The sequence below is a fragment of the Apiospora kogelbergensis genome, assembly GCF_038363985.1.
Source record: "Apiospora kogelbergensis strain CBS 113332 chromosome Unknown utg000001l_segment0_segment0, whole genome shotgun sequence".
NCBI lineage: Eukaryota > Fungi > Ascomycota > Sordariomycetes > Amphisphaeriales > Apiosporaceae > Apiospora > Apiospora kogelbergensis.
Genome location: NW_027117418.1, coordinates 4,304,184 through 4,329,700, shown reverse-complemented (window position 1 = coordinate 4,329,700; position 25,517 = coordinate 4,304,184). Strand labels below are relative to the sequence as shown.

General features: G+C 53.9%; 9 protein-coding genes across 9 annotated transcripts; 7 read left to right on the top strand and 2 right to left on the bottom strand.

Annotated features, from left to right (window-relative positions):
- Positions 1–480: 480 nt before the first annotated feature.
- On the top strand, positions 481–1,727 carry PG998_001372 (uncharacterized protein; the record flags this gene model as incomplete). The annotated part of the gene is made up of 6 exons (XM_066868190.1): positions 481–563; positions 962–1,018; positions 1,076–1,175; positions 1,225–1,475; positions 1,544–1,623; positions 1,678–1,727. 6 exons carry the CDS (start codon positions 481–483, stop codon positions 1,725–1,727), a joined length of 621 nt encoding a protein of 206 aa, XP_066736605.1.
- A 2,371-nt stretch (positions 1,728–4,098) lies between these two features.
- PG998_001371 (uncharacterized protein) lies at positions 4,099–5,376 on the top strand (the record flags this gene model as incomplete). Its single annotated transcript, XM_066868189.1, has 6 exons — positions 4,099–4,107; positions 4,203–4,316; positions 4,367–4,534; positions 4,608–4,883; positions 4,951–5,087; positions 5,142–5,376. The coding sequence occupies 6 exons, from the start codon at positions 4,099–4,101 to the stop codon at positions 5,374–5,376; spliced, it is 939 nt and encodes a 312-aa protein (XP_066736604.1).
- An 883-nt stretch (positions 5,377–6,259) lies between these two features.
- PG998_001370 (60S ribosomal protein eL18) lies at positions 6,260–7,459 on the top strand (the record flags this gene model as incomplete). Its single annotated transcript, XM_066868188.1, has 4 exons — positions 6,260–6,263; positions 6,564–6,692; positions 6,772–7,136; positions 7,192–7,459. The coding sequence occupies 4 exons, from the start codon at positions 6,260–6,262 to the stop codon at positions 7,267–7,269; spliced, it is 576 nt and encodes a 191-aa protein (XP_066736603.1). The 3' UTR covers positions 7,270–7,459.
- Positions 7,460–7,792: 333 nt separating this feature from the next.
- On the bottom strand, positions 7,793–9,457 carry PG998_001369 (uncharacterized protein; the record flags this gene model as incomplete). Its single annotated transcript, XM_066868187.1, has 3 exons — positions 7,793–8,266; positions 8,533–8,896; positions 9,147–9,457. The coding sequence occupies 3 exons, from the start codon at positions 9,455–9,457 to the stop codon at positions 7,793–7,795; spliced, it is 1,149 nt and encodes a 382-aa protein (XP_066736602.1).
- A 658-nt stretch (positions 9,458–10,115) lies between these two features.
- On the top strand, positions 10,116–11,547 carry PG998_001368 (uncharacterized protein; the record flags this gene model as incomplete). Its single annotated transcript, XM_066868186.1, has 3 exons — positions 10,116–10,142; positions 10,206–10,761; positions 10,829–11,547. The coding sequence occupies 3 exons, from the start codon at positions 10,116–10,118 to the stop codon at positions 11,545–11,547; spliced, it is 1,302 nt and encodes a 433-aa protein (XP_066736601.1).
- Positions 11,548–12,010: 463 nt separating this feature from the next.
- PG998_001367 (glycoside hydrolase) lies at positions 12,011–13,323 on the bottom strand (the record flags this gene model as incomplete). The annotated part of the gene is made up of 5 exons (XM_066868185.1): positions 12,011–12,678; positions 12,756–12,765; positions 12,843–13,079; positions 13,142–13,185; positions 13,239–13,323. 5 exons carry the CDS (start codon positions 13,321–13,323, stop codon positions 12,011–12,013), a joined length of 1,044 nt encoding a protein of 347 aa, XP_066736600.1.
- Positions 13,324–14,556: 1,233 nt separating this feature from the next.
- PG998_001366 (uncharacterized protein) lies at positions 14,557–15,080 on the top strand (the record flags this gene model as incomplete). Its single annotated transcript, XM_066868184.1, has 2 exons — positions 14,557–14,637; positions 14,679–15,080. 2 exons carry the CDS (start codon positions 14,557–14,559, stop codon positions 15,078–15,080), a joined length of 483 nt encoding a protein of 160 aa, XP_066736599.1.
- A 789-nt stretch (positions 15,081–15,869) lies between these two features.
- On the top strand, positions 15,870–18,926 carry PG998_001365 (fungal cellulose binding domain-containing protein; the record flags this gene model as incomplete). Its single annotated transcript, XM_066868183.1, has 11 exons — positions 15,870–15,915; positions 15,963–16,114; positions 16,174–16,756; positions 16,878–17,140; positions 17,196–17,688; positions 17,742–17,863; positions 17,920–18,013; positions 18,072–18,121; positions 18,174–18,264; positions 18,361–18,636; positions 18,727–18,926. The coding sequence occupies 11 exons, from the start codon at positions 15,870–15,872 to the stop codon at positions 18,924–18,926; spliced, it is 2,370 nt and encodes a 789-aa protein (XP_066736598.1).
- Positions 18,927–21,833: 2,907 nt separating this feature from the next.
- On the top strand, positions 21,834–22,298 carry PG998_001364 (uncharacterized protein; the record flags this gene model as incomplete). Its single annotated transcript, XM_066868182.1, has 2 exons — positions 21,834–21,970; positions 22,043–22,298. The coding sequence occupies 2 exons, from the start codon at positions 21,834–21,836 to the stop codon at positions 22,296–22,298; spliced, it is 393 nt and encodes a 130-aa protein (XP_066736597.1).
- Positions 22,299–25,517: the final 3,219 nt, after the last annotated feature.

The window sequence follows — 25,517 nt, the reverse complement described above, 5'->3', positions numbered from 1 at the left end:
AACAGGCACACTCAAAAACGCTGGTTGTGTTGCTTAGGCTTCCAGAGCGACATATTGGGAACTTCAATAAACGCGGTTCAAAACAAGTTCTTCATGGGAGCATTGTCCACTGCCGACGGCTGCGCATAGGCTAGCAACATAGGGATATGTGAATGTGTATAATAATAACATGCCTGAGTTGGCTGAGGCGCCGTGGGATCGGATCAACCTACTTCCGGCGACGCGGCAAGATCCACCAACCGAACAAAGTATCCACTGCGAGTGACCGAATCCGACAAACTGACCAACCATCAGAAAAGTGCAAGCTTCCATCATCATCATACTCATCACCCAATCCAAACTATTTGTTGACTTCTCCCTCCATTCACACGTTGCAAGAGCGCGTCGCCTCTGCACAACCTTTGTTCCATTTCGCATACTTTGCTGCACCATCGTGTTCTCTTCTTTAACTCTGGTTTTTCGGTGGATATTGCAGACATCATGTCTCGAGGCGGTACCACCCTCTACGTGACTGGCTTCAGCCACGGCACTCGCGCCCGCGACCTCGCTTACGAATTCGAACGGTATGTCAACTACAAGTATCAATCGGTGCCTCGATCGACCGTCGTTATTGGCTACGATGCTCGATGCATGCCCGCCTCCCACACCCAACTACCTCCCCGTCTGCCATCCTCGTCCTCCATTCGAGCCTCTCGTTCGCGTCCATGATCGGGTCCTCGAGCCGTCTCCTTAACTTCGCCCCACCATATCCCACGTCTTCCATGTTCATCAAAACCAGCATCTCCTTCGATCGAGCGGTCGGACGGGCAGTTCTACCTGCATCGCGCGAGTCGCCCGCCAGCTGTGCGGGATCACGATACTCCTAACGCAACCTGATGCGGCGAAACTAAAATATAACAAAACAAAGAAAACTGGGAAGTTGATATTGTGACGTACGTACTGACTTGAACCCCCCTTCTAGCTATGGTCGCCTGGTCCGGTGTGATATTCCTGCACCTCGTTCTGCCAGCAGCAGACTGTAAGTTCGGGTCCCTACTCTGCATTACGTGCTGTGCGTCGCTAACCTTGCTCTCAGCTTTGCATTTGTCGAGTATGAGGACCGACGTGATGCTGACGATGCGTACCATGAGATGCACAATAAGCGCATTGGTCGCGATGACCTGTTGAAGATTGAGGTATGCTCTAATCAAACCCATTTAATGATCTAGACTGACGCATACATAGTGGGCTCGCACTCCTCCGTCTGCCTCATGGCGCTTTGACTCTGGCCGTGACCGCGACGGTCGCAGCGATCGCGACTCGCGCCGTAGCGCCCGCTCCCCTCGCCGCGGCCGCTCTCCCTCTCCTCGCCGTAGCACGCGCGAATACTCGCCTAAAAAGGAGGAACGCCGCGACCGTGACTACGATCGCAGCGATAGGGAGAGAGACTATGAACGACGCGACACCCGCGACCGTTCCAGGAGCCCCGATCCTCGGTACTTTAGCTTCCCACGCCCCGTATGGCATTCACCATAAAACAGATGGCTAACCAGTGTGACCATAGTGACCGCGACAGAGACAGCAAGGATGACCGTGACGATCGAGACAGACGCGAGAACGGCACTAATGGTGACGACAGAAAAGGTAATTCCTCCCCGCTGTACAGATCAAGCTGCCCATGCTGATTTTAGATCATAGCTCTCGACAGCCCTCCGCCTCCTCAAGATGACCTGGATGTCGCTGAGTAGACATCGACCAACAACCCACACACTTGAGGGCTTGGACGTAGCTGATTAATGATAAGTATGACGCCGGAGCAAGAACAAAGTGCTTCCGACGACGTGGGGGATGAGCAGGCTCTTTTCTTTGTCAGCATCTGGGATCTCCTAGTCTTTTTGGTTTGTTGCTTCACGGGGTTTCACTCATCTTTTAGTTTCGACCACTCCACGATCAACGTTCATCTTGCACGATAGAGTAGTAAGCGGTAATCGGCCCACGTTCGCAAACATCCCGTAGCGGCTGTCTGCCTCTGAAGTGTCGCTGGTCTACGCGATGCGGTCCGGGTCGTTATCTAGTTTTGGTAGAAAATTGCATTTCTGTATTTATACGCAGCTGGTATAATCGCAGTCACTTGATCTTACTCGTTGCTTAAATCAGCACTCATTCCCCTTTACCTTATATTGACTGTAGAATGATGAAATGTATAAGGAATCTTAGCCACAATCGAACCTATACATGTTCCTTGGAAATTATTCTTTAGCCACTATACTTACCACTAGTTAGGTGAGTGGCCTTACTTCTCGAATACTAGAAGGCAATCCTACAAAAGTGAAGGACTGCATTCGAGGGGTGACACTCGTATATCACTAGGCACCGAGAACTTTTGCCAATGGCAGCCGGGGAAATTCCTTACGTACGTATTTGAGCTTTCTAAGGGCCAGGCTGAGATTGTGACGACCGATGTCTTCATATTAAGAGCGTATAGAATGCCTACAATGATCCCAGAGGCGCTATATCTCCTACTACATGAAATGATGACAATTAAAAAGATCCGTGAAGAAACAAAATCGAAGTTGACGAGACCCGGCAGCCTGAAAAGGATCGCCGGCGGGACCCGCCCACCCAAGCCCGAGAGTGGACTCATGACCGGGACATTGGAGCTGCAAGTATGGCAGGTCTGGGGTCGGCGTCTTCGATCAGGGGGTAAGCTGGTAGGCTCGGGGTGAGCTCTGGACTTATCGATCAGATTCAAAGCTTTCGGGAGGATCCGGTCCTCGGCTATAGAAGGTAGTGAAGTTAAGAGAGGGGAGTTGGGTCTTCTGGGGATGGTTCACCAGCAAAGCGCTTGTGGGGGAAACTCGCGATAGATTACGATTAGTTGGGCCTTTTTACCTAACATATTGATTAGTCTGCTTGGCTGAAGCGTGGACGGCCTTGACGCTACCTCATTACTTGGTATAGATGTTGACCCAGGCTCCAAGCTAGGTCTATTTTCCCCGGCCAGGTCGACCTCAAGCATGGGAATAATTACAAGTGTGTAAGGCTGGCGTGACCCCTGTTGATGGAGCAGCGGGCGACGAGCGGTCATTCGCTTAAGTCGCCAATCGCATCGACGACGACGCTTGACGGATCTGGATCTGCAGACGCCAGAAGTAGAAAGTATACGCGCACAGCCTCCATGTCAGCAGCCAGTATGGACGAGATGTTCCAAAAAGACTTATGCTATCCTTTCTTTGGGTGGAGGCTCAGGCGACAGCAGGGAAAACCCCACAAAGGCACGGTCGCTTGACGCTTGGTGCTTAACGCTTACTTAACAGACAGCTGGACAGATAATCACCAAAAGACTGAGCCGGCCGTCCGCCCCAAGGAAGAGGGAAGACGACTCCGACTCATGCCGCGCCACTGGGGAAGTGGCATCTTTTTTTAAGGTTAGTGACCACTACATGTTACCTAGTAAGGGTCCTCCCAGGATGACCTCGACTCTTAAGCCCCCCCCTGTTTCTTGTTCCTTTCAATGCGTCGTCTTGTGATCATCTAGCATCAAATAGACCACCGGATTGTGTTCGTCGTCCTTTCCCATTTTCCTCGACCTCTTCTTTCTTCGTGCGCCGTTGCATTCACCTCTTTCCCGCAGCAGGACCGGCCGACGCTCGTTTCATCCCCGTGCTCTGACATTGACATTCTGTTTCCGGCATAGTCATATCCTAGGTTCGTCCCGAGAAGCTGGTCACTTTTAATACGGCCTTCGGCAGAACAGGACCCGCTGCGCTTCTGAATTGCTGCGATCAAAAGTTCCCACCGACCGGTGCAGATCGACTCGTTATGCGCTGGTACCTGGATCCTTTTACTCAATAGATGCTCGATGATGTTGCTGGAATCGAAAAAGCTCTTCCAATGAGAAGAAGAATCTTGACTTGCAACGGTCTTTCCCTTATCGCCCAAACATCCATACAGACTCGCCTCAGCACTCGTCCAAAGCGCCTACTTTAATGCCCCGTCCTGCAGTTGCGAGGCGATTCACTCAATCAGCCGCCTTCATACGACTTTGCCAGTATTAATTACCACTCTCTACGCGTCAACGGCTATCCTCGCGCTCCGGAACCCCTCAGTTCATTCACAATGACCGCTGTACGTGCCTCGGCGCTCGGTTCCTCTTCAATGTTCAACAAAGAGCCTCCTGGAGCGGTGATGAACGCGACGTGCTGACACTCGAGCTTTTCCAGACGCCAGAAGATGCCCTCAAGGCTGCCAAGTCGGCGGCGAACCAATCACAATTCCGCGATACCATCTCACAACCCGTTGTCGCCGCGTTTTGCGCTGGCGGTGTTGCCGGCGCCGTCTCACGAACCGTCGTTTCCCCCTCGAACGATTGAAGATTCTCCTCCAGGTGCAAAGCGCCGGGCATAATGAGTACAAGCTCTCCGTCGGCAAGGGCTTGGCAAAGATGTGGAAGGAAGAGGGCTGGAGAGGCTTCATGGCCGGCAACGGCACCAATTGCATCCGCATTGTTCCTTACTCGGCCGTACAATTCGGCAGTTACAATTTGTACAAACGAGTACGTCTGGCTGGGCATCACGTGGCCCCCCTTCCGAGTCCAGTCTGGTCGTCTACTAACTCGGCCCTATTAGACCCTTTTCGAGCAATATCCCGGCGCATCTATGAACCCGTTTCAACGCTTAATATGTGGTGGTGCAGCAGGTGTTACGTCGGTCTTCCTCACATATCCTCTGGACATCGTCCGTACTCGGTTATCCATCCAGTCGGCATCATTTGCCGCCCTCGGAGACCGTCCGAAACATCTGCCGGGCATGTGGCCAACTCTCGTCGGCATGTACAAGCAAGAAGGAGGAGTCGCCGCGTTATACCGGGGCATTATACCTACAGTAACCGGCGTTGCGCCCTATGTAAGTACCAATGACAGCTTCTGGCAGCTTAACAAGGCGCGTACGCTCAGAGGCTAATTTTGTAAAGGTGGGACTGAACTTTATGACTTACGAGTTCGTCCGCAAATATCTTACCCCTGAGGGCGACCAAAACCCCAGCGCGGTACGCAAACTCCTCGCCGGTGCTGTGTCCGGGGCAGTCGCGCAAACTTGCACGTATCCCTTGTAAGTGCCCATAACAGCCTCATTTTGATTACGCGTACTGATAGTCAACCTCAGTGATGTGTTACGACGCAGATTTCAGATTAACACCATGTCGGGCATGGGCTACCAGTACAAGTCGATAGGCGACGCCATACGAGTCATCGTAGCACAAGAAGGCTGGCGAGGTCTCTACAAGGGTCTCGTTCCCAACTTGCTGAAGGTTGCCCCGAGTATGGCGGCCAACTGGCTCAGTTTCGAGATGACTCGCGATTTCTTGGTAGGCCTAAAGGGCGAGCCCGTGGTATTATAGAGCGGGTGTGTGAGAAGTAAAGAGGAATGGAAACCCCAAGTTCTTGGTTGGATACCATTCAGGATCCCTTCCATCTGTAACGATTACCCATCATACTAGACCAGCTACATTGTCGGACATTGGCCCTTTGCTGCTGATCGACACGGATAAACCTGGAGAGGTCGACAGCCAAAAGGCTAGAGGAAGGCTTTAGGCTTTTATTGCATTGCCTTTCGTACATCAGGGACAGTTAGATAGAGGATAGAGCAGAGTGTCCCGTGGAGGGTGCTGTTGCATGCAGGGTGGGAAAGGAGTGGCTACACCTGAAGCTAGCCACTGATAGTTTGCCGTCCATGCTTGAGGTCCGGACGGCGTGTGTATTTGTATATAACATGGCACGGCGCGTACACGCAATTGATACAGCAGGTGGATTATACAAAGCATTTGTATATGCTTGCTGCATAATGTTAGAATGGAACATGAATGGACTGCGCTTTAAGACACTGTGAGCTCGTGTCGAGGCCAGCAGCCAGCAAGCAGCCAGCAGCATTCGCCCTCAGATACTTTCCGGTAGCAGACCCACTACACCAAAACCGATAAAGTCGGATGCGATTGATTCTCCATTTTCTTTCCAGTTGGCGCCAGCTGGTCCGGGGCCCTCCACTTTTCCACTTATTGGACAGTCGAAAAAGAAATCGCACTGGAACAGTTTACCCTAACTGCCAATTTTGACCGCCCACCCACAGTGGCTCCCCTCCAAGCAGTCTACCACAATTCCCAAACTTTTCGCGGGCTAGCCACTGCATCTGGAAGTTCCTCTTACGCCCAGTAATTATTTCGACGACAACTCAACCCATTGACTTACTTTCGATTTTGCGACAATCGTAAAAAGTCAACCGACAAAATGGGTACGTTTACAACTTGGAGTCTTCGTGTGCAAGTGGGGGCGAGCGAGGTGATTGCGATGCAATGATCATTGCCGTTGCTTTTGCTTCACTCGTTTTCTGCGACCAAGGACATCTCTCTTCCGCCTTGCGGTTGATGAGATTCGAGTGGAGGTTGAGAAGGGACGACTGCCTTTGAGATGGCGATGGCTTCGTTGCGCCGCCCATCTCGATAGCTCTTGTTGCTTCTCGCTTCTACGTCCGTGGGCACCTCTCGTCCTTGAGTGGGCGATGAAGGTCCTTAAGAGCATGCTTGAACAAAAGCTAACGAAGGCTTTCTTACTAAAGGTATCGATCTCGACCGCCACCATGTGCGCAGCACTCACCGCAAGGCCCCCAAGAGCGACAATGTCTACCTCAAGCTCCTTGTGAAGCTTTACCGCTTCCTGGCTCGTAAGTTTCCGCCTTCTCTCCGTACATCCATATCATGGGCCAGTCGGATGATTAAATACTAATCATGTTTTTCCCCCAGGTCGTACTGAGTCCTCGTTCAACAAGGTCATCCTCCGCCGCCTCTTTATGTCGCGTATCAACCGACCCCCGGTCTCGATCTCGCGCATTGTTGGCCAGTCCAAGGGCCAGGAGGGCAAGACCGTCGTTGTTGTCGGCACCATCACCGATGACAACCGTCTTCTCGAAGTCCCCAAGCTGAGCATCGCTGCTCTCCGCTTCACCGCCACTGCCCGCGCTCGCGTCCTGGCCGCCGGTGGTGAGACCCTCACCCTGGACCAGCTCGCTCTGCGTGCCCCTACCGGCAGCAACACCCTGCTGCTCCGCGGTCCCAAGAACGCCCGTGAGGCCGTTAAGCACTTCGGCATGGGCCCCCACAAGCACAAGGTACGCTTTAATCCGATGCCACGTCGAAGATTTGGCACTAACAACCCCCATTTAGAAACCCTACACTCAGTCCAAGGGCCGCAAGTTCGAGAAGGCTCGTGGTCGCAGACGATCTCGGGGTTTCAAGGTCTAAGCCATTGGACATGGTTTGGGCTAGGTTCGGTCATGTGCTACGTCTCTTCCGATATACCACGCGCAACGCTTGCAGCTGGAAGGGGTTTCTGTTTTTTCATGAATGGTTTCGGCATGGTCTGGCGTGGAATGGTACCCCAAAATGATTTTCATGGAATGAGAACACAATTACCCAACCGACGAGTTTGTCCCACCTGATGCCGTGAAAGCCAGTGATCTTCCCGAATGTATTAGTGCCTTGAAATCTAATTCCTTCAGTCGGAAGTTCTGTATGGCGAAAGTAGTTACGTAATATCACATCGCGTCCGTACGCTACTTGCCTATCAACTCGAAGATACTACTGGATTCTGTTCTGAAAGAAAGAATCAAGATGCGGATATCCACTGATGCCCATCTTCTTGTAATAGGTCCTTAAAGTTGGTATACAAAACACTACGTAGGGATAACCTGATAACTTCACCGCTAACATAACGCTGATATCCCTAAACTGAATAAGCTTACTCTCTTCTCCTGGCCTGCAAGTGTCATACGTTGCTCGAAGGCCCTTGGTCATGATCATGATCATCAATCTGTGCTAGAACCGCTGGTTCTGCCGGGGGCGCTATTTCTTTTTCTGCTGTCAGCCCTGTCACTCTCTTCCCTATTCCAATGCTTTGAGGTAAGTTGTCATCATTGACTAATAGCCCGCCGACATCCGTAAACCGAACGTCTGCGAGGTTATTCTCAAAGGGGCCGGGATTGTTCACAAACGAGCGTTCCATGGCAGCAGCAGCATCACCGTCGGTCGATACGATGCCCGCCTCCTGGATAGGCCTATGACTCGACAACTGAGCGCCGCTGGTGGTGCTTGTACCGCCCGAAAAGCCCAGGGAGAAGGCTTCTTTGGCTCTCGGGGTCATGCGGACCTGCGACGTGTGGATGGCCGCCACGCCCAGCCTTTTCCGGGATGCCTTAGCGATCTTGGCAATTAGGTCCGCCATGTTCATCTCAATGTTCAACTTGATCAGATAACATATAGGATGAAACTGAACAAAGCTGTTGAGGGGCAACGTCATGTTCCAGAAGTAGTACGTTAGCACGGTCGTACAGTAAACGATGTTGCAGAGGGACGTGGAGTAAAAAGTTTGCACGCCAGGCAGGGTTTTACTTACACAAAGCCTTTGGAGATCAGTCCGATGAGAATAACCTGGTTTCATGCATTCATTAATAAGAAGAGGTCCCGGTCACGATAGTCGATACGACGGAAAGATCATGGAGCACGAACATCAAGGGAGATGGAAACAAAGACCATGGCGAGGTTGATCCAATACAGCATCTTATACCTCGAGAGGCCGTTCTCGATCAGGTTGGACCGGACCAAGTGGATAAAATAGAGGTTGAGGCCGAGATCGAGGACGGCGAAGATGGTTTTCTCCAGCCGGTCCCATATCGCATCGACGTAGACCCATGTCGGGTTGACGCCGAGCTGGGACGGGATGAATATAAAGAAGCCACTGAGGTTGATGATGCCGAGTAGCACCACGACACTCCATTTGAGACGGCGCGATTTGCGTGGATCGAACATGAGCAGGCTAACTCGGTTGACTAGAATTCCCATGATGCATTGGATCTGCAGATTCGCCAAGGGCCTGTTAGTAGGTATGCTTATCACCCTAACGTATAAGTATAAGAGAGGAACAGGAAAGCAGACAAAGGAAGGGCTAGGCGAACTTGAAATACCCAGAGGAGCACGATAGCAAAGTAGAAGGGCATTCTACACATCCCATGGCAAGAAACCCAAGTTGTTAGCGAGTTGCGGAGCCAGCTAGTAGACAGGTCGAAGTCACATGTCTGGCCGTGTGACAGCCGATCGTTTTGGCGGGAGTATTGCATGCTTACTTGCCAGGGATGCTGCCGGTGATGTGGAGATAAGCGATGATGGCCATTGCGCCGTTGGTTGTCCACTCTAGCCACAGCATGATGATATAGGGGCTACGATCGAGGTTCTTGGAGCGTGACCACACACCACGCGTCTGTTTCAAGCCCTGCAGGAAGGTGAAGGCGGCCGCGGCTATTGTGAAGCCGAAAAAGAAGGTGGCCAAGCCCGTGTCTGTACCGAGGACCGGGAGTGGGCCGCTGAACGCCCTTGACGGGTCATTTCCTGGGGATACAGAGGAGGAAGAAGACAACGAAACAGAAGAAGAATCCATGGCCGTCGCTATCTCCGAACTGAGCCACCCTGGATGGCACAATATTCGACGAGACGGCACAGTAAGGGGGCACAGCCGAAGGTAGTCAAAATGGCAAGAGCTCTTGCCCATATCCTCGAAGCCTTACATTACTGGCGAGGACTGGGCGAAGAAAGAAGAATAAAGAAAAGAGAGAAGAAAAAAAAGAGAAGGAAGAGTCAGGTAACTTGGCGAAATATGAGGCAGTGCTAGTACGTATTGTTTATCCCCATCTCATCATGAGATGAAAGTGACGCCGAGAACATTCCCAGCACAATGCTATTCCAAAGCTTCCTGAATCAGACAACCCGCAACCCGTGAAAGGGGATGGACAGTACATCGACTGCAGTCTATAGTCTCAGCCGTCCAACTTGCAAATCAACAAAGACGCCGTCCCAATGCTGGAATTTGGGGCCGATCTGCGTGAAGCAGTGTGGTTGAGGCCGTGTTTGCTGATTGGTCAGATATAAGCAGCACCCCCACTAGAAACGGGAGCTTCTCACTGACACACTGACGACATCGCCGGCAGCCACCGAACCGACGACAGCTCCATTCCCATCTGGCAACCTTCTATTTGGCCAAGATTCCGACAGCGATCCAAGCCGTTTCTCCGGTAGTGGTCGATGATACAACTCTCACCATGTGCGGGCGCTATTCTCTTGGATTGGTATGTGGTCGCGTGCCTGTTTGTTTTCTGGAAGACAAGCCAAAGCTAAGCAAGCGTCGATAGAGACCTGCCCAGGTCCGCCAGATGCTGCAGCACGACAACATGCCGGTGGATGATGCCCCCGAAGACGAGGGGGACAACGCGCCCCGTCAATCATACAATTTCGCCCCTGGTTACCATGGCATTGTCTACCGGGCAGATACTCCAGACTGGGGCGCTGGCCCACATCGGCAGTCCAAGAAGTCCGGGGGCGATACTGAGGCAGCCGACGGGACTGCTGATCCATCTTCCCCAATATCCCCGGATGGTGTTTATGGCGGCTCCGACGTCCACTACAAACTTCAAAGCATGAAGTGGGGGCTCATCCCCTTCTGGACAAAGCGGAATCCGGACTACGGAAGTATGATAAAGACAATCAACTGCCGCGACGATTCTCTGGCCCAGGGCGGCGGCATGTGGAATTCTATGAAGGCACGCAAACGTTGCATCGTCGTTGCCCAGGGCTTCTACGAGTGGCTGAAGAAGGACGGCGGCCGAGAGAAGCTTCCTCATTTCGTCAAGAGGAAGGACGGGGCGCTGATGTGTTTCGCCGGCCTGTGGGACTGCGTGCAATACGAGGGTGTGTAGCCGTACCGGCGATTCTATATACGGCTTGCAGGGCTAATATGGATACCACCACAATACAGACGACGAGAAGAGACACTACACATACACCATCATTACAACCGACTCTAACAAGCAGCTCAGGTTCCTACATGAACGGATGCCCGTCATTCTGGATAATGGATCGGAGGAATTGCGGACCTGGCTGGACCCCAAGCGCTACGAGTGGTCCAAGGAATTGCAATCGCTCTTGAAGCCCTTTGAGGGGGGGCTGGAAGTCTACCCCGTCAGCAAGGACGTCGGAAAGGTGGGCAACAATTCGCCTACGTTCATCATCCCCATAGACAGCAAAGAGAACAAGTCGAATATCGCCAATTTCTTCGGTAAAGCTGGCTCGGGCGCGAAGACGGAGACCGAAGCCCCGCCGTCGCAGGAGCAGCGGCAAGTGAAGATCAAGAAGGAAGCCGTGTTTGTCGGGAAGGGCTCTAAAGACGATATCAGCGACAAAGAAGACGGCTACAATCATGCCAAGAATGAGGGCGGGAAACACGTCGGAGACAACCAGGCTATAGAGGCTTCCGGAGCCAAACGCGGGGCGGAAGAAGACAGTTCCCGGGACGAGCCCCCGAAGAAAATCGCCAAGCCCACACCTAAGGCACAGTCTTCTACCTCTGCTGAGAAGAAGGGAGGGTCCGGGGGCAGGCTGAAGATCAGCGCTACGAGCAATCACACCAAAGGCCCCGAGAAAACAAAGCAGTCGGGTACTCGAAAGATCACACAGTTCTTTGGGAACAGCTCATGAAGGGAGGGAACTCGTGGCCGGCTTTTCTACGGGGGAACAAACCTCGTGCCTCGCGGCTTCCATGCCACGGATGGCCTTTGCTGACCCAGCGAGTGAACAATAAACGCACTGCTTGGAGAGCTGGCGACCAACCCATGCTTCATGCACACTATCAGGAATAGCAATTTGATGCAAGTTTTCAACCCGGCCCGCATGCCCGCTACTTCTTTACTTGCTCATGCAGGTCGTTCCAGTGCATGCATGTGATGCATAATGGAGTGAGCTATTGCATTAGTGCATCATGCTGTGCTGTGGGCCTGCGTGCACCACATTTGACAGGTTTGAATTTGACGTAAAATATACGAATAATAGCATGGAATATATACACGCTGGTCAAGATATAATGTATATACAAGAAGAGAGAAAGAGCCTCGAGCTACAGGGCAAGCAGTGCCCCGGTTGCCTCTCTGCGGTCTTCGTCGCTCTATGAGGACGACTTGATGCAGGCCTTGACCAGAGCTGTGTCGGTCCAGACGTTGCCGTTCTTGGTGGGCACCTCGCTGAGCTCGTAGCTGTTGGCGTCAAAGCCACCAGCGCTCCAACCAATGTAGCCGAGGAAGACATCGGCGTTCTTGTTGACAAAGGCAATTTGCTCGCAGAGGTACTTTTGGCACGACGCCGTGTTGCCGCCGCCCGTCTCTGTGTTGATGGCCTGGCGCTTGTTGGTGCGGAGCCAGGCGGCCAGCGGCGAGAAGGCCTCATCGATGTTGTTCTTGACGCACTCGGTGTGGGTGCCGCTGTTGTCCGAGTCGAGGTACTTGTGCACGTCGAAGACGAGCCCGGTCGTCGACCCGTCCGGGTTCTTGACGCTCATAAGCGCCGGCCCGCTGTTCTTCACAAAGGTGCCTGCCGACGTGTAGTCAGTGCCGGGCAGCAGGATCATCTGCTTGGCACCGGCGTTGCGGATCGCCGTCACGGCGGCTTGGGCCGACGCCGCCCACTTCGTCATGTCCAGGTCGTGCGGCTCGTTCATGAGGCCAAAGATGAGCTTGCTTTGGCTCGCATACTTCTTGGCCAACTGGCTCCAGAGGTTGGCGAACTGGTCGTTGGACGGACCGCCTTGGCCGATGATCTGACCGTTCCAACGGGCATCTGCGGTACGCCAGTCAGCATTCGTTCATCAAAGGTTGCTCTCCCTTTTTGGAAAGTAGTGTCTGTGATAATCTTACAGTTGTGGATCTAACAAAACAGGTCAGCTTCTTCTGGTTCTTGTTCATCACAAACACATACGTGGTTGTGGACTGCATTGGACTTACATCAATAACACAGGTGGCACCAGTCTTCAAGCAGGCCTGGACTAGCTGATCATACTTTCCAGCATTGGTCTGGTCGAGCGATCCCCCAAGTTTGTTGTTGAGCAGATATTGCCAACCCACTGGGAGGCGGAAGATGTTCATCTTGTCATCCTTGACGAAGTGGCCCATCTGGCCAGCTCCATCGGGACCGTTAAGGCTGGACAGAGGAGGTAGCGCCTTGCTAACATCACAAGTTCCCTAGATCGTGTCAGCCCGGTTCTGCATGAAAGGGAAACCAATATCGGGTGTAGGCTGCATACCGACGTCTCGCATCCAAAGTCAAAGCCAGCAATGTTTACCCCAACTATGAATCATTAGCCTAGCTCCTGAACAGCATCAGCGACATTGGAAGCATACAGTATTGGGTACCGGCCCGCTTCTCCACGGGACCTGCAGTGACAGCACCGACAAGAGCCAATGCGGCAACGAAAGGGGCATGCATCTTGGAAAGTGTACTTGGCAAATACCACGAGGTTTGTGTGTGTGCGTGTTGGAGGGGGAGGGGGTGTAGAATGTCGCTTACAGGCTTGGGGGCAAAAGTGATGCCAAGGAGGCGGCTCCCAGGCAGGTTATATATACTTGCCATCGTCGGCTCGTTCCACGAATGGCGCCGTTCATGTCTCTGAGACGGTCGACGCGGGCTCTGGCATTAGCGGGTCCATGGCCAATCAACCTGGTGACGGCAAGCAGTTTCAGAGTGCGAACTATGGCTTTACTCGACTAAAACCCCATGGGCATGGCGGGGCGAGAGGGCATAGGAATGAAATTTGATGACATGGCTCTTATGCTCTGCCCTGGTTTCTCCCTAGCTGTGCTCTTCGGTCGTGGCGCGGACCCAAGTGTCTCCGTCTGATCGGCGGCGTGTATAATAATCGCGGCAATCAGAAGGCGACATTGTCGAGTGGGCCGGCGGGAAGAGGGCCGGGGACGACAGAGCCCTTGGAAAGAGGGCTGATGGGCAAATGAGGGTGGATTCCGTTCGTTGGTCTAGCGACGGGGGCGCCTGACCTGGCTTGTTGCAGATAAATCAACCAATCTCTGCAAAAGAGGGACGAAACAAGCTCAGCTAAGCTTTTACTCAAGTCGGGCTCGAGCGAGGCCTTGGCCATTGCTTCGCTCTGGCTCGGCAATCGCCTAGGTAATCAGCTCACCACTGGCACGCCGGCGCTTCACCTCCTTTTCCCTGTGTCGTGTCGCGAGTGAATTCCTACACATGATATGTTGAATCAGGTTGGTCTTTTCTTGAAACGTTGGAGGGACACAATTTCGTTGTGTGGCACGTCATCGTTCTAGGCCTGTTTGAAACCACTGCTTTTTCGGGATGTTCCGTCTTATATTACCTAGCGGAAAGTCTTGGCTCCTTGTATGTTTTCTACCCCCATTGCCAGTGTTCAGTGTTGCTCTCAAAAGCTCCGACCTCGCCAGGAGGGCTGGCTTTCATGGCCCTCTAGCCCCCGTCGTCACCACCTAGTACTAGGACAGGAGCTGACCTGAAGAGGAAACTCGGAGTTGAAAACGGTTCCCGGCAGCCCAATGGGGTCCAAGAAGCAGTTTGCTCATCCCCCCCCTTCACAACCCTGCGGTACTGTACTGGCATCGACAAACGCGTGCCCCATTCGACTGTGAGCGCTAGTCGCGGCAGTTGACGAGGCAAGGGGGTGTGCGGCGAACCGCCATGAGTAGGCCGTCAATGTGCGCGGCGCCCATGCTGCACGGTTGGTATAGGCTGCTGGGCCGTTTCGGGGTTGCACAGGTTGTATAAGGGAATATAAAAGGATAAGCTTGTGTTTTATCCAGATCGATTCTCCAATCTCGGCGCATCTTGGCTCGTCGAATGCCCCTGGACCTCCGCCTGCACCGCCTCCATTTGAGGAGGAGGGTGTGGCCGGCAGATTTCCCGATTGGCGCTTTGCGGCCCGGGATTTCGCCGGCCCGTCTGACGGGACTCCCAACCTGCAAGAGTCCCTGGCGGCATTTGGAAGCAAGGGCGCAACGACTGACCGACCGCTGGCTACTGCGCTGGCCGCCGCGCTGCTCCCGCTTCCCAACTGCTCCCACTTCCCAACTGCTCCCACCTATGTACCATCATATCATCCCCTGCCCCTGCCCCTGCCCGTATACCCCCAGGCAGGTTTTGGGGTAACGTGGGGTCCCAATCTCGGCACACCCACTCCCCCAAACCAGAAAACATCCGAGTAACAACTGGCTGACTGGGAGCTCGAGAGCCCAAGTCTCACCAAGCTCGCTACGGTCAGTATCGATTGACCAGTGCCTGACTCATCATCGCGACCTGACCTTAGATCGGACGAGGCGGCCGACAATACCGCTTGGCTGCGGGTTTCCTCCTGAGTGATGCTTGCTACTTCCCTGCCTCGGTCTCTTGGCTTCACCAGGTCAACATGCCGAGAGCGGCATGCAATGCACAGCGGACTCGCTGCTTTAATATTACCCGACGCCTGTTGCATTATTCGGTACAATCTATTCAAAGTGTGAGGCCCCAGCTCCATGCCAATTGGCACAATGACTTAGCAAAACCCCGAAAGCCGCAGCCTTTGTGGCACCGGAGGCGAATTCCTTCAGTGATATACTCGAGATTGATAGTCTCCCGGCTGCTTGGTCCTGTCCAGTAGCCAACATGCCTCCGAGCTCTATTAGGTCTAAGTCGGGCCTCTCGGTCGGCCACCCCTCCAATCAACGCAATCTACTTTCTGCTGTCTCCGGAAGGCGTTGGATGTCACCCATGCAATCCTCTGGAATCATCGAGCCATGCGTCCGGCTAATACCCAAAGGGTCAAGTGCCTCTTGGGCTCTCTCTTGTGACTCGGGAGCTGACCATCTGTTCCGTTGCGTTGGTAATCCTCGATCAGCATTGGACTGTTTGCTGTCTTTGGATGTTTCGGTCATTAAATACCTCCATACTCTGCCCCTTTCAGCTGTACCACGTTTGGCACGCCCCTAGGTCCATTCTGGCTTGTCACGGCTTTCAAAATGAAGGGACTCGCAGCGCTCACAGCAGCCTGCTTTGCAGCTTCTCGTATGTCCCCTCAACTTACCAGATAACCGTACACTAATCATGATTAGACGTCAAGCCGGTTCTGGCTCAGACGGCGTATACCGATCCCAAGACAGGCATAGAGTTCGGGACATGGACAGAGGGCGCAGGCTTTACCTTCGGCATAGCCCTTCCCAATGATGCCCTGACTATCGCCGCCAATGAATACATCGGTCTGTTGGTAAGTGCTGGAGTCGCACGTACATCTTTACACCGGTTCTAAAGCTTTTCGTCTTCTAGAGATGCACTGGTGGATGGTGCGGGATTTCCCATGGCCAGTCGGGACAGATGACCCAAGCCCTGCTCCTCATGGCATGGCCTCACGAGGACGAAGTCTTGACCTCCTTCCGCTACGCCACCGGCTACAGCATGCCGGTGCCCTACAGCGGTGACGCCAAACTGACCCAAATCTCGTCGAGTATCAACGGTTCCACCTACGAGGTCCTATTCCGCTGCCAAAACTGCTTCTCATGGAACCATGATGGCTCGACCGGCTCTGTTTCCACGAGCGAAGGTTTCCTTGTCCTCGGGTGGGCAACAGCCAACGCCGCACCGTCGAACCCTGCTTGCCCAACTGCTATACGCTATGGACAACACACTGCTTTTGGACAATTTGGTGCGCAGCTCAACGGCACTGCCAATGAAGAGTACGCTAAATGGGCGGCGCTGGCGACCAAGTCCGTCAACGGCAACTGTGGCACAACAACTACAACCACATCCTCGACGACCACATCACCAACGGCAACTCCAACAACACCCCCGATGGCGTGCCCGACCCCCACAGAGGCTACTTATGACTATGTCGTCGTTGGGGCTGGCGCAGGTGAGTTCTGTCCGGGTGCCTCAACACTTTGAGGAAGAAGGTTGTCATAAAACACGCTCGGCCTTTTGGCGATCGCCATATTCCTCTCGCTGTCGTTCTCTTCTGACTATCTACCATGTAGCCGGTATTCCTATCGCGGACCGTTTGAGCGAGAAGGGCAAAAAGGTGCTGCTCATTGAGAAGGGACCGCCATCGTCAGGGCGATATAACGGCACCCTGAAACCCACGTGGCTGGAGGGCACGAACCTGACACGATTTGATGTCCCCGGCCTGTGCAATCAGATATGGGTGGACTCGGCCGGTGTTGCCTGTACTGACACAGATCAGATGTCAGGTTGCGTCTTGGGTGGTGGCACCGCCGTCAATGCTGGACTCTGGTGGAAGGTGAGTAGCTCCTGACCACATGCTGTTCCCATGGGAAACAGACTGACTCTCACAGCCAAACCCCCTTGACTGGGACAAGGAATGGCCGAAAGGCTGGCACTCGAAGGATCTTGCTGCCGCAGAGAGGCGAACTTTCGAGCGCATTCCGGGAACCAACAACCCTTCAGAAGACGGTGTTCTCTACATGCGACAGGGATTCGATATTCTCTCCGATGGCTTCAAGAAAGCTGGCTGGACAAACGTGGAGCCTAATCAACAACCCACGATGAAAAACCACACGTATGGTCGTACGGAGTACATGTTCTCACACGGCGAGAGAGGCGGGCCATTGTCGACGTATCTGGTGTCGGCGCTGCAGCGGCCAAACTTTCACCTCTACATGAACACGGCCGTGAAGCGGATCGTCAGAGAGGGAGGCCATGCCACCGGCGTGGAGCTTGAATGCAACGGCGAAGGGGGCTTTGGCGGAAAGATCAGCTTAACTCCCAAGACCGGCAAGGTCATCTCGGCTGCTGGCGCTTTTGGCTCTGCCAAATTGCTCATGAGAAGTACGTCGCGCGCCCATCCCGACATTGGTGAGACCATACTGATACGATGATAGGCGGTATTGGTCCCGCCGACCAGCTCGCAATCGTGGCGAACTCGACTGACGGGCCTACCATGATCTCGAAGGACTCCTGGATCAACCTGCCAGTCGGCTACAACCTCGCCGACCATCTGAATGTGAGTATCTGAGTACACCGCCCACACTTCGAACATCTAATATCCTTATTTCCAAGACCGATGTGTACGTCACCCACCCCGGATTTGTATTTTACGACTTCTACGAGGCTTGGACCGATCCCAACGCGACTGACGAGGAGAAATACTTTGGTATGCGTCGAGCTTCAGAAATCGCAACCTAGTGTCTTGTAGCTAATAGACTGTGCAGCAAATCGAACTGGTATCTTGACTCAGTCCGCCCCCAACATTGGACCTATGGTAAGTGTACCCACGCCTACAGCATCCTTCCAAACACTGACGATGACGCTAGTTCTGGGACCAAATCAAAGGTACTGATGGCGTCGTCCGGCAACTGCAATACACCGCGCGTGTCGAGGGAGCAGACAAGACCGGGACCAATAGTGAGCAAGCTTCTCTACCTCTCCACTTATCCTTGTCTTTCAACGAGGGGATATAGAAAAGGATAGGCTAACGACGATGTGTGAACGTCCTCACAGACACTATGATCATGAGCCAATACCTTGGCCGTGGCTCCACGTCCAAGGGAAGGATGACCATCACCCCTGGCCTGAGTACCTTTGTCGCAGAGCACCCTTATCTCCGCACGCCTGGCGATAAGGAGGCTGTGATCAAGAGTCTAAACAATCTGCGCTCGGCACTGGGCAACTACCCGAACCTGACCTGGTCGGTTCCGGCGAAGAACGTGACGACCGAGGCATACCTGGACACGTTGGTTGTCAGTGCATCTGCACGACGATCCAACCACTGGATCGGTAAGTCATCATGTCCCGCCCGCTCGCGTTTTCAAACGGGATACGTACGGGCGAATGGCTAACACCATATCTTTTGTTTGCCGCTGTTAGGTACCGCGAAGCTCGGTCTCGATGACGGTCGCAAGCCGAACGGCACCGCTGTGGTGGATCTCAACACCAAGGTCTACGGTACCGACAACATCTTCGTCGTCGACGCCGCCATCTTCCCCGGCATGATGACGGGCAACCCGTCGTCCATGATCGTCGCGGCGGCCGAGTATGCCGCCGAGAGGATCATGAGGCTGCCCTGAGCTTCCTTGGCTACTCATGCAGACAGGTGGCACGAAGAAGGTGGCACGGCCAGGCAAGGGACGGGAGAGACATTCGATTCTTGGTCTGTAATTATTACTTCAGGGGTTATAAAACCAAACGATCACTCTTGGCTCTAGTGGATTGCATTGCCACCTCTCTTTCCTCTTCTTTCTTTCGATCTCGACGTTGTTTCTGGATGTTCTTGGTTGTAGAGCATCCTGGCGTGAGTTTGCGTAACAACGTGCGGTTGCACGGATAGACGAAACCGTAAACTTACCAAGGTCGTGGTAGGAGTCCAAAGTCAACTCCAACCTCTTTTCAGGGTGTTTTAGACTTTCTTCTTCCTCTTCCTCTAAAGGCGCGCCGTCTGACTGAACCTTTTTCAATACGAAGATGCCCTGTTCGGAGCCAGTTTCTGACTTTTCGATCCTGGATATTCCGGCGGAACCTTCTACAGCCTCCTCGTCACGGGATCATCTCACCGGCCATCTTGTTTTCGTCTCGCATTGTGTAGACTATACGGTACAGGACGCAGTCTGCCATACCATTTGATAATGCCGCTGGGAGAACAGAAAATCATGTCCGTCATCCAAGCTTTCATCCCAGCTCGTACCTGCACCCCTTCGGCCGAACTAACAACTATGGACTATCAATTCTGCCGACGAACTACGGGAAGAGGTTGGGAAAGGGGAGAGGGGGAAGCTTCCCTCGGATGTTTTTTCTTTCTCTTTCATCTAAACTTGCTGCGTTACATCGTGCCGCCTTCTCCCCTCCCCCTCCCCTCATCCTTCCAGGTCGTAGGGCAAGCGAGGAAAAGAGAGAAAAAGTGAGTCGTCAACCATGTCAGCCAATGGACCACGGAGCCCTGCATTGGGCTTGTTGCCCAACCACGGGAGCTGCGTGGCGCTGGGCGGGACACTGCAGCTGCAGCTGAGCGTGGCGGCACACGTTGTCCATGAAATCTCCGAGAGGCTAGCTGCAGGTTTTATGTTCGATTTCGTCCCACGGATTGGGTTGTCGTGTTGAGATTTCCCTTGACCTGAAAGCGATTCCCTCCCCTCTGCCCAGGTTCCTCAGAAAGGCGCTACCAGTGGCAGTGGCAGGAATGCAAACCCCGGAATACCTCGTTTGCTCTCCTGTCTCGACCCGGGCGTTGAAAAACCCAGCGCTTCCTCGCCGCCTCGTCCCCCCTTTTTCCCATGTTGCTTGACCGCCTCGAAGATAGACAGGCCGGAAGGAAAGTCCCGCCCAAGGCACCATGCACTTCGTGTAGTCCAGGCCATGGGCCCCGGGAGGGGAAAAGCAAGCACACACCGGTCGGAAGGCGCCCGCACCGCGACCAGCCAAGCTTAAATCCGTCTACGTCAAGTCGCCTCCCGCCTCCTACCCGTCAGTTTTTCGGATGACGTGGCTCTACTGATCGAGCAGAGGAGGGCGGGAGGCGGCGGCGGCGGCGGTTGATGGCAAGGCGAGACCGGGGGCAACCTTGCGCGCCAGGATGTTATGCATCATCGCGGTTGGTTTCTTGCATGTGAACTATTGCCTGCCATGCCCCAACCTGCCTCATGCAGACATGTCATCGGGTGGGGGCGTTCGTGTGCCCGTTGATTTGATATTATGTCTTGGGCGGTGCTCAATCGCCCAATTGTTGACTCTACTGGACACGTCTGGCTTTTGGCCCGGCCAAAGATGACGGCGTAGATTGGGTGCTTACACGAGCTGCTTTCGCATGCCCTGCCGGCAAAGTTGCCAATCAGTGTTCAGGTAGGATCTGATTGCTTGTTCCTCCTGGATTGCGCGGGAAACCCAAACAAGGACAACCAACTACCAAAATCGCATGAGGATCCATCAAGATAAACTGGAATCCCGAACTAATTTTAGTTTGGGGGATGATTCCATCAGGACCCGAGAAATGCAAATCGATTGGGGGGGCGCTCATGCACCGGGTCGAATGCAGCTGTGACATGCGGCCATTTTGTCTCTCGTCAACCAAGCTGGAAGAACTTATGTCAATGCCACCCGGAGGATCGACACGTGGATAAATATAGAAGAACGAACGACACGGGACGAGCATCGGAGGACTTTGGACATGCTTAATATACGATAGTGCCAGGAGTGGATGGGATTACTTCACTTCGATGCAACTACATATTTAGAGGGTCGTGGTGGGGAAGCCAGGGAAGCCAGGGAGGACGGAGGACGGAGGGCGGAGGACGGAGGTCAATCAACATCGGGGTTCGTTTCTTTTCCTCGTCAGAATCCCGGCGTCCATATTGGATCTCCAACACCTTCTTCCACTTTCCTATTTCGACCAGACGAGGCGCCTTGGGCCTGCCATGATTGGCCCAACTACACGACCAAGTCTGAGACGCCCCCTATGCTTATGCACTTGACTATAAAAAAAGAAAAAGAAAAAAAGAAAGCACGGGGATGGACGGTAGATACATCATGCATGTATTTATTTCTATAGTTACAGCCCACAGCTTCCGGCGTGTTCGGGTGTTTGAGCGTGGGCAAAAGGTGTGCATGTCCAGCAAGCGTGTCTTGGATCCGGAACGTCCGAAACGCATGAACTGTCACTCCCGAAAAAAGAATTAACCTTAAAAACTCGCAATCGCTAGGAGGGGGGAACGGCACGGGGAAGAAAGAAGAAGGCCAGACGTGCTGTGACTAGGATGGCCTCTCGCACGGGTTGAAACGATTCTCATCTCGACTTCTCAAACCCCGTCTATTCTAGAGATGGCTTCAACTTGGTAGGGAAAGAGTCGTTGCGCCGTTTGGCCCGATGGTCCAGACGAGTCAGTGGGTGCTCAAGATTCCGACCACGTTGCGGCCTTGTATCAACTAGCCGAAGACGAAGAGACGAGATTCTTCCCTCCCGTTCTGCCATCTGCCTGCACCGAGCAATGGCAATGGCAATGGCAATGGCAATGGCAATGGCAATGGCAATGGCAATGACGCTCAAACCGCCACCGGTTCACCCCGGTCAGGAGGTGAAACCGACAAGATGTCAAGTCAAGACCGCTGGCCCGTTTTGCGCTCGGTATGGATTTGTAGTCCCCCAGCTTAGCTTAGCAGCCGCCCAGGAATCGCATATGTAGGGTTGGCTGTCCAGGATCCGCCAGTACAGACTTTGTGGGTGCATGCGTGGTCGGCGTGTCAGTACAGTACCCTCGGCGGTGCCCTCTCGCCCGGCTCTTATGAGTCGCAACCGGAGAGGACACAAGCCGCCTGGCCTGAGGGAGCCAGAGGAGCCAGAGGAGCCTGAGGAGCCAGAGGAGCCAGAGGAGCCAGAGGAGCCAGAGGAGCCAGAGGAGCCAGAGGAGCCAGAGGAGCCAAGGGAGCCAAGGAGCGGAAGCAGCAGCATGTAACTTTATATCCTCCTCGTCCATCCGAGTAGTGAGGAAGCGTAATCAAGATCCTAATGCAAATAGTCCTGCACCAATAGAGGGTGCGCTATAGTTCACTAGCAGGAGGGATATACCCTTAAAAATCTCAACCCAGGCCGCCGGCATTTCAAATAGGCTGATGTCGTCCATCCATCCATCCATCCATCCATCCCGTCGTCGACGATATCTGCAAGGCAAAAAAGCAAGGCAACGCGAGCGGGCAAGGGGTGGGGACGGAGACGGGGGGTGTTGACATGCATGCCGGCAAACCGAGACCAACGAACGAACATCCTTTTAGGGCTGTCGAATACCCGTGACGCGTTATACACATGTGTATGTGCAATGAGGCCATCGCCGCCAGGCATCCAGAACAAGGCACCCGTCCATCTCTCGGGCAGTCTGTCTGCTGGGCGCCCTTGGTCGACGAAGATGCCGAAAGGCTAATTGAGAAAACCGGTTCCCCCCTTCATCTGGCAGGCCGTGATGCGATGTGATTTGAATTGCATGTTCACAGGCCGACTAGACTAGTCCTGGCCTGATCTTCGCACGTCCTAGGTTCATCGCTACTTGCTACAGGGGCTAGCTGGAGGCTTGCATCGAGCGCATGAAGTTCGGAGACCCCATAGACTTAAGACTTGACTTCAAATTCAGCTGAAACACGACAAGCCTCCGTGACTCGGCATCCACTTCTCACCCGTCATCTGGTCGACCCTCCATCCATCATCGCCTTCCAGCATGGGCTATGGGATGACACTCGCGATTGAATTGGACTGAGCCATGGACGGCCTGCCCCCTGGCCCATGTCCGAGTTTCCGCCGGGTGCAGATGGATGTGCAGGCGTGCAGGCGTGCAGGCGTGCATCTGCTCGGCAAACAACGCACGCGGCTATTTTTGAATCCAGCCCCTGGCATTTATGACTAGCCAAGCCAAGGAAGGGCAGGCCTTTCCGCTGGAACAGAGCGAACATTACATGCTGTTACAGAAAGCAGAAGGGGTCCCCTCCCCCCTCCCCGGATACCCAAATAAGCTTTTGTTCCCAAGAGCCAATCGCATCGCCTCAATTGCATCCTTCGAGTGAAGCTTGGCTGATGATTCTCTCGAGTGTATCTCGTCCGTCTCTACCTACCTTTGTACCCCCGATCTGCGCTGGGACGCGTCCTCGGATCGTGGCCATGACTAGCCGCAGCGTCTTGTGTCGTCAAGCTGTACCAGATCTGGCATAGGGAGCCGCCAAAAAGGCCTCAGGGAGTCAAGGGGACGCCTGTTCCGTCCCATCGCAAGGAGCGACCATTGAAGAAACAATCGGCGCTCGTGCAGCGTTGCTATGAGATGAGATTTGAAGGGGGAAACATTACAGCACAGTACTGTACGCACGTCAAGATGCCCGTCGACTACTCCTAGATCAGACCATTCTCTGAACGAGCACGACGGTCGCTGGCGTGTCACACGACCGCCCAGTACCTGAGTCGGAAAATAGGAATAAGAATACGAAATGCATGCACTTGAGATGCGCAGTTGCCGTGCCCTGTCGGGGGTCTGGTGCAGCAGCCAAAGCTAACAGGAGCCTCGACCGCAGACTACTGCAGGCCGACCACTGGACACCCTGACAAGGCGACGACTGCCCCCGACTGGAACCTGCCGCCTCACCGCGAAGCTACTGCGACGTCTGCGTGTGGCTGCATGGCTTGCGTATTGTGTGCACTTGCCGAACAAGGTACCAGACGCTTTTGATTTGGCTGAAATGGGTCTGATGGCTGGCTGTCATCAATATTGGCACGCCATGGTCCCCGGCCATCACAGCTTCCTACATATGTATTGTGTGCATGTAGCCGATTGATCTGATCAGCCCGTCCGTCGGCCAGTCGGTCAGTCGGACGCTCAATCAGTTGGCCCGTGATGGTGACAACGGACAACTACCACTCTTTATTTGTTAATCAAAAAGCACTGGACTCTTAGTCACGTACGTACAGGTACGCTACAGGTACGCTACAGGTAAGCTACAGGTGCTCCGAATCAATCGGCAGCGCGATCCCAGGGCTAGCAATCAACTAAGCAGGCGGCGCGGCGGGCACAATCGGCTTCTCCCGGTCAATTGTCGATTCGACCTATGCCGGATTGAACTCGACGTGCTTACTCCTCGTCCCTGCAAGCATCCGGGCATCTCTACTGTATAGGCCAAAGGCTAGTCCGGCCAACAGATGACTCCTGGACTCTTGGGGCGGTATGTGCGGCGGCCCGATGTAGGAGAGGAAGCAAGTGGTGAGTCTGGTAGACAGACAGACAGACAGGCAGACAAGAAAGAGGCCGTTCGTTCGTTCGTTCGTTCGTGCTGAGGTTTCAAAGCCAGTTAGCTGCCAGGTCTCAGCCTGCAGATCGCTGCTTTTTGGAACGCTGCGCCCCGAGTATTATTCGCTCCGCTATTGCATATACTCCCTCTCCCTCTTTGTGCGTGTCTGTGTTTTCCCACTCTTCTTGCAACTGTCAATCGAACCTAGGTCGCACCGGGAACGGAGCAGGGCGTTCTTCTGGAACAACGCTGTCGCCTTCCACGAGCCTCCGAAGACAGAGGCCAGCGACACGGCGCAACAGCAGCCTGTGCCCCGAGGAGACCTGAGGGGCCTTGTCCGGGGGCTCTGCCAAATTGGGAATTCTCAAACACCCCTGGTCGGGCCGTACCCTGCGCCGATCACGGTTCAGACGACCAACCTGACGCCATGATCTTTTGACGGACCCTTTGCCCTTGAACGAGGAGGAAGATACATACTAATGGCGCCAGGGTTTTTGCATCTCCCAAAACGACCGGCATGTTCTCGTCAGGCCCGACCCAGAACCAGAACCAAGATGATAATAACAACAACAACAACAACAACCACAATAACAGCACGGCAGCACACAACACCCGCAGGCCAGGGACGAACAAGGATGCAAATGCAACCCCTGTCGCCATCCTGGACAGGCTGGATCCTGGCATTCACCTGGGGCCTGGATCTAAAACAGCCAACCGGGGAATTGTTGACCGCAGGCCCAAACCTATTGTGGGGAAGGCCAAACATCGCTGCCCACCCCTCGACGCAATGCATAGTGCGAAGTATCTCTGTGTAGCCGCAGGAGCAACCTTGACTAAGTATCCATCCGGCCATGCATCTGTGTATGGACGTAGGCAGGATGGATGCCGGTCGTGGTCGTCCTTCGTAGCCAAAC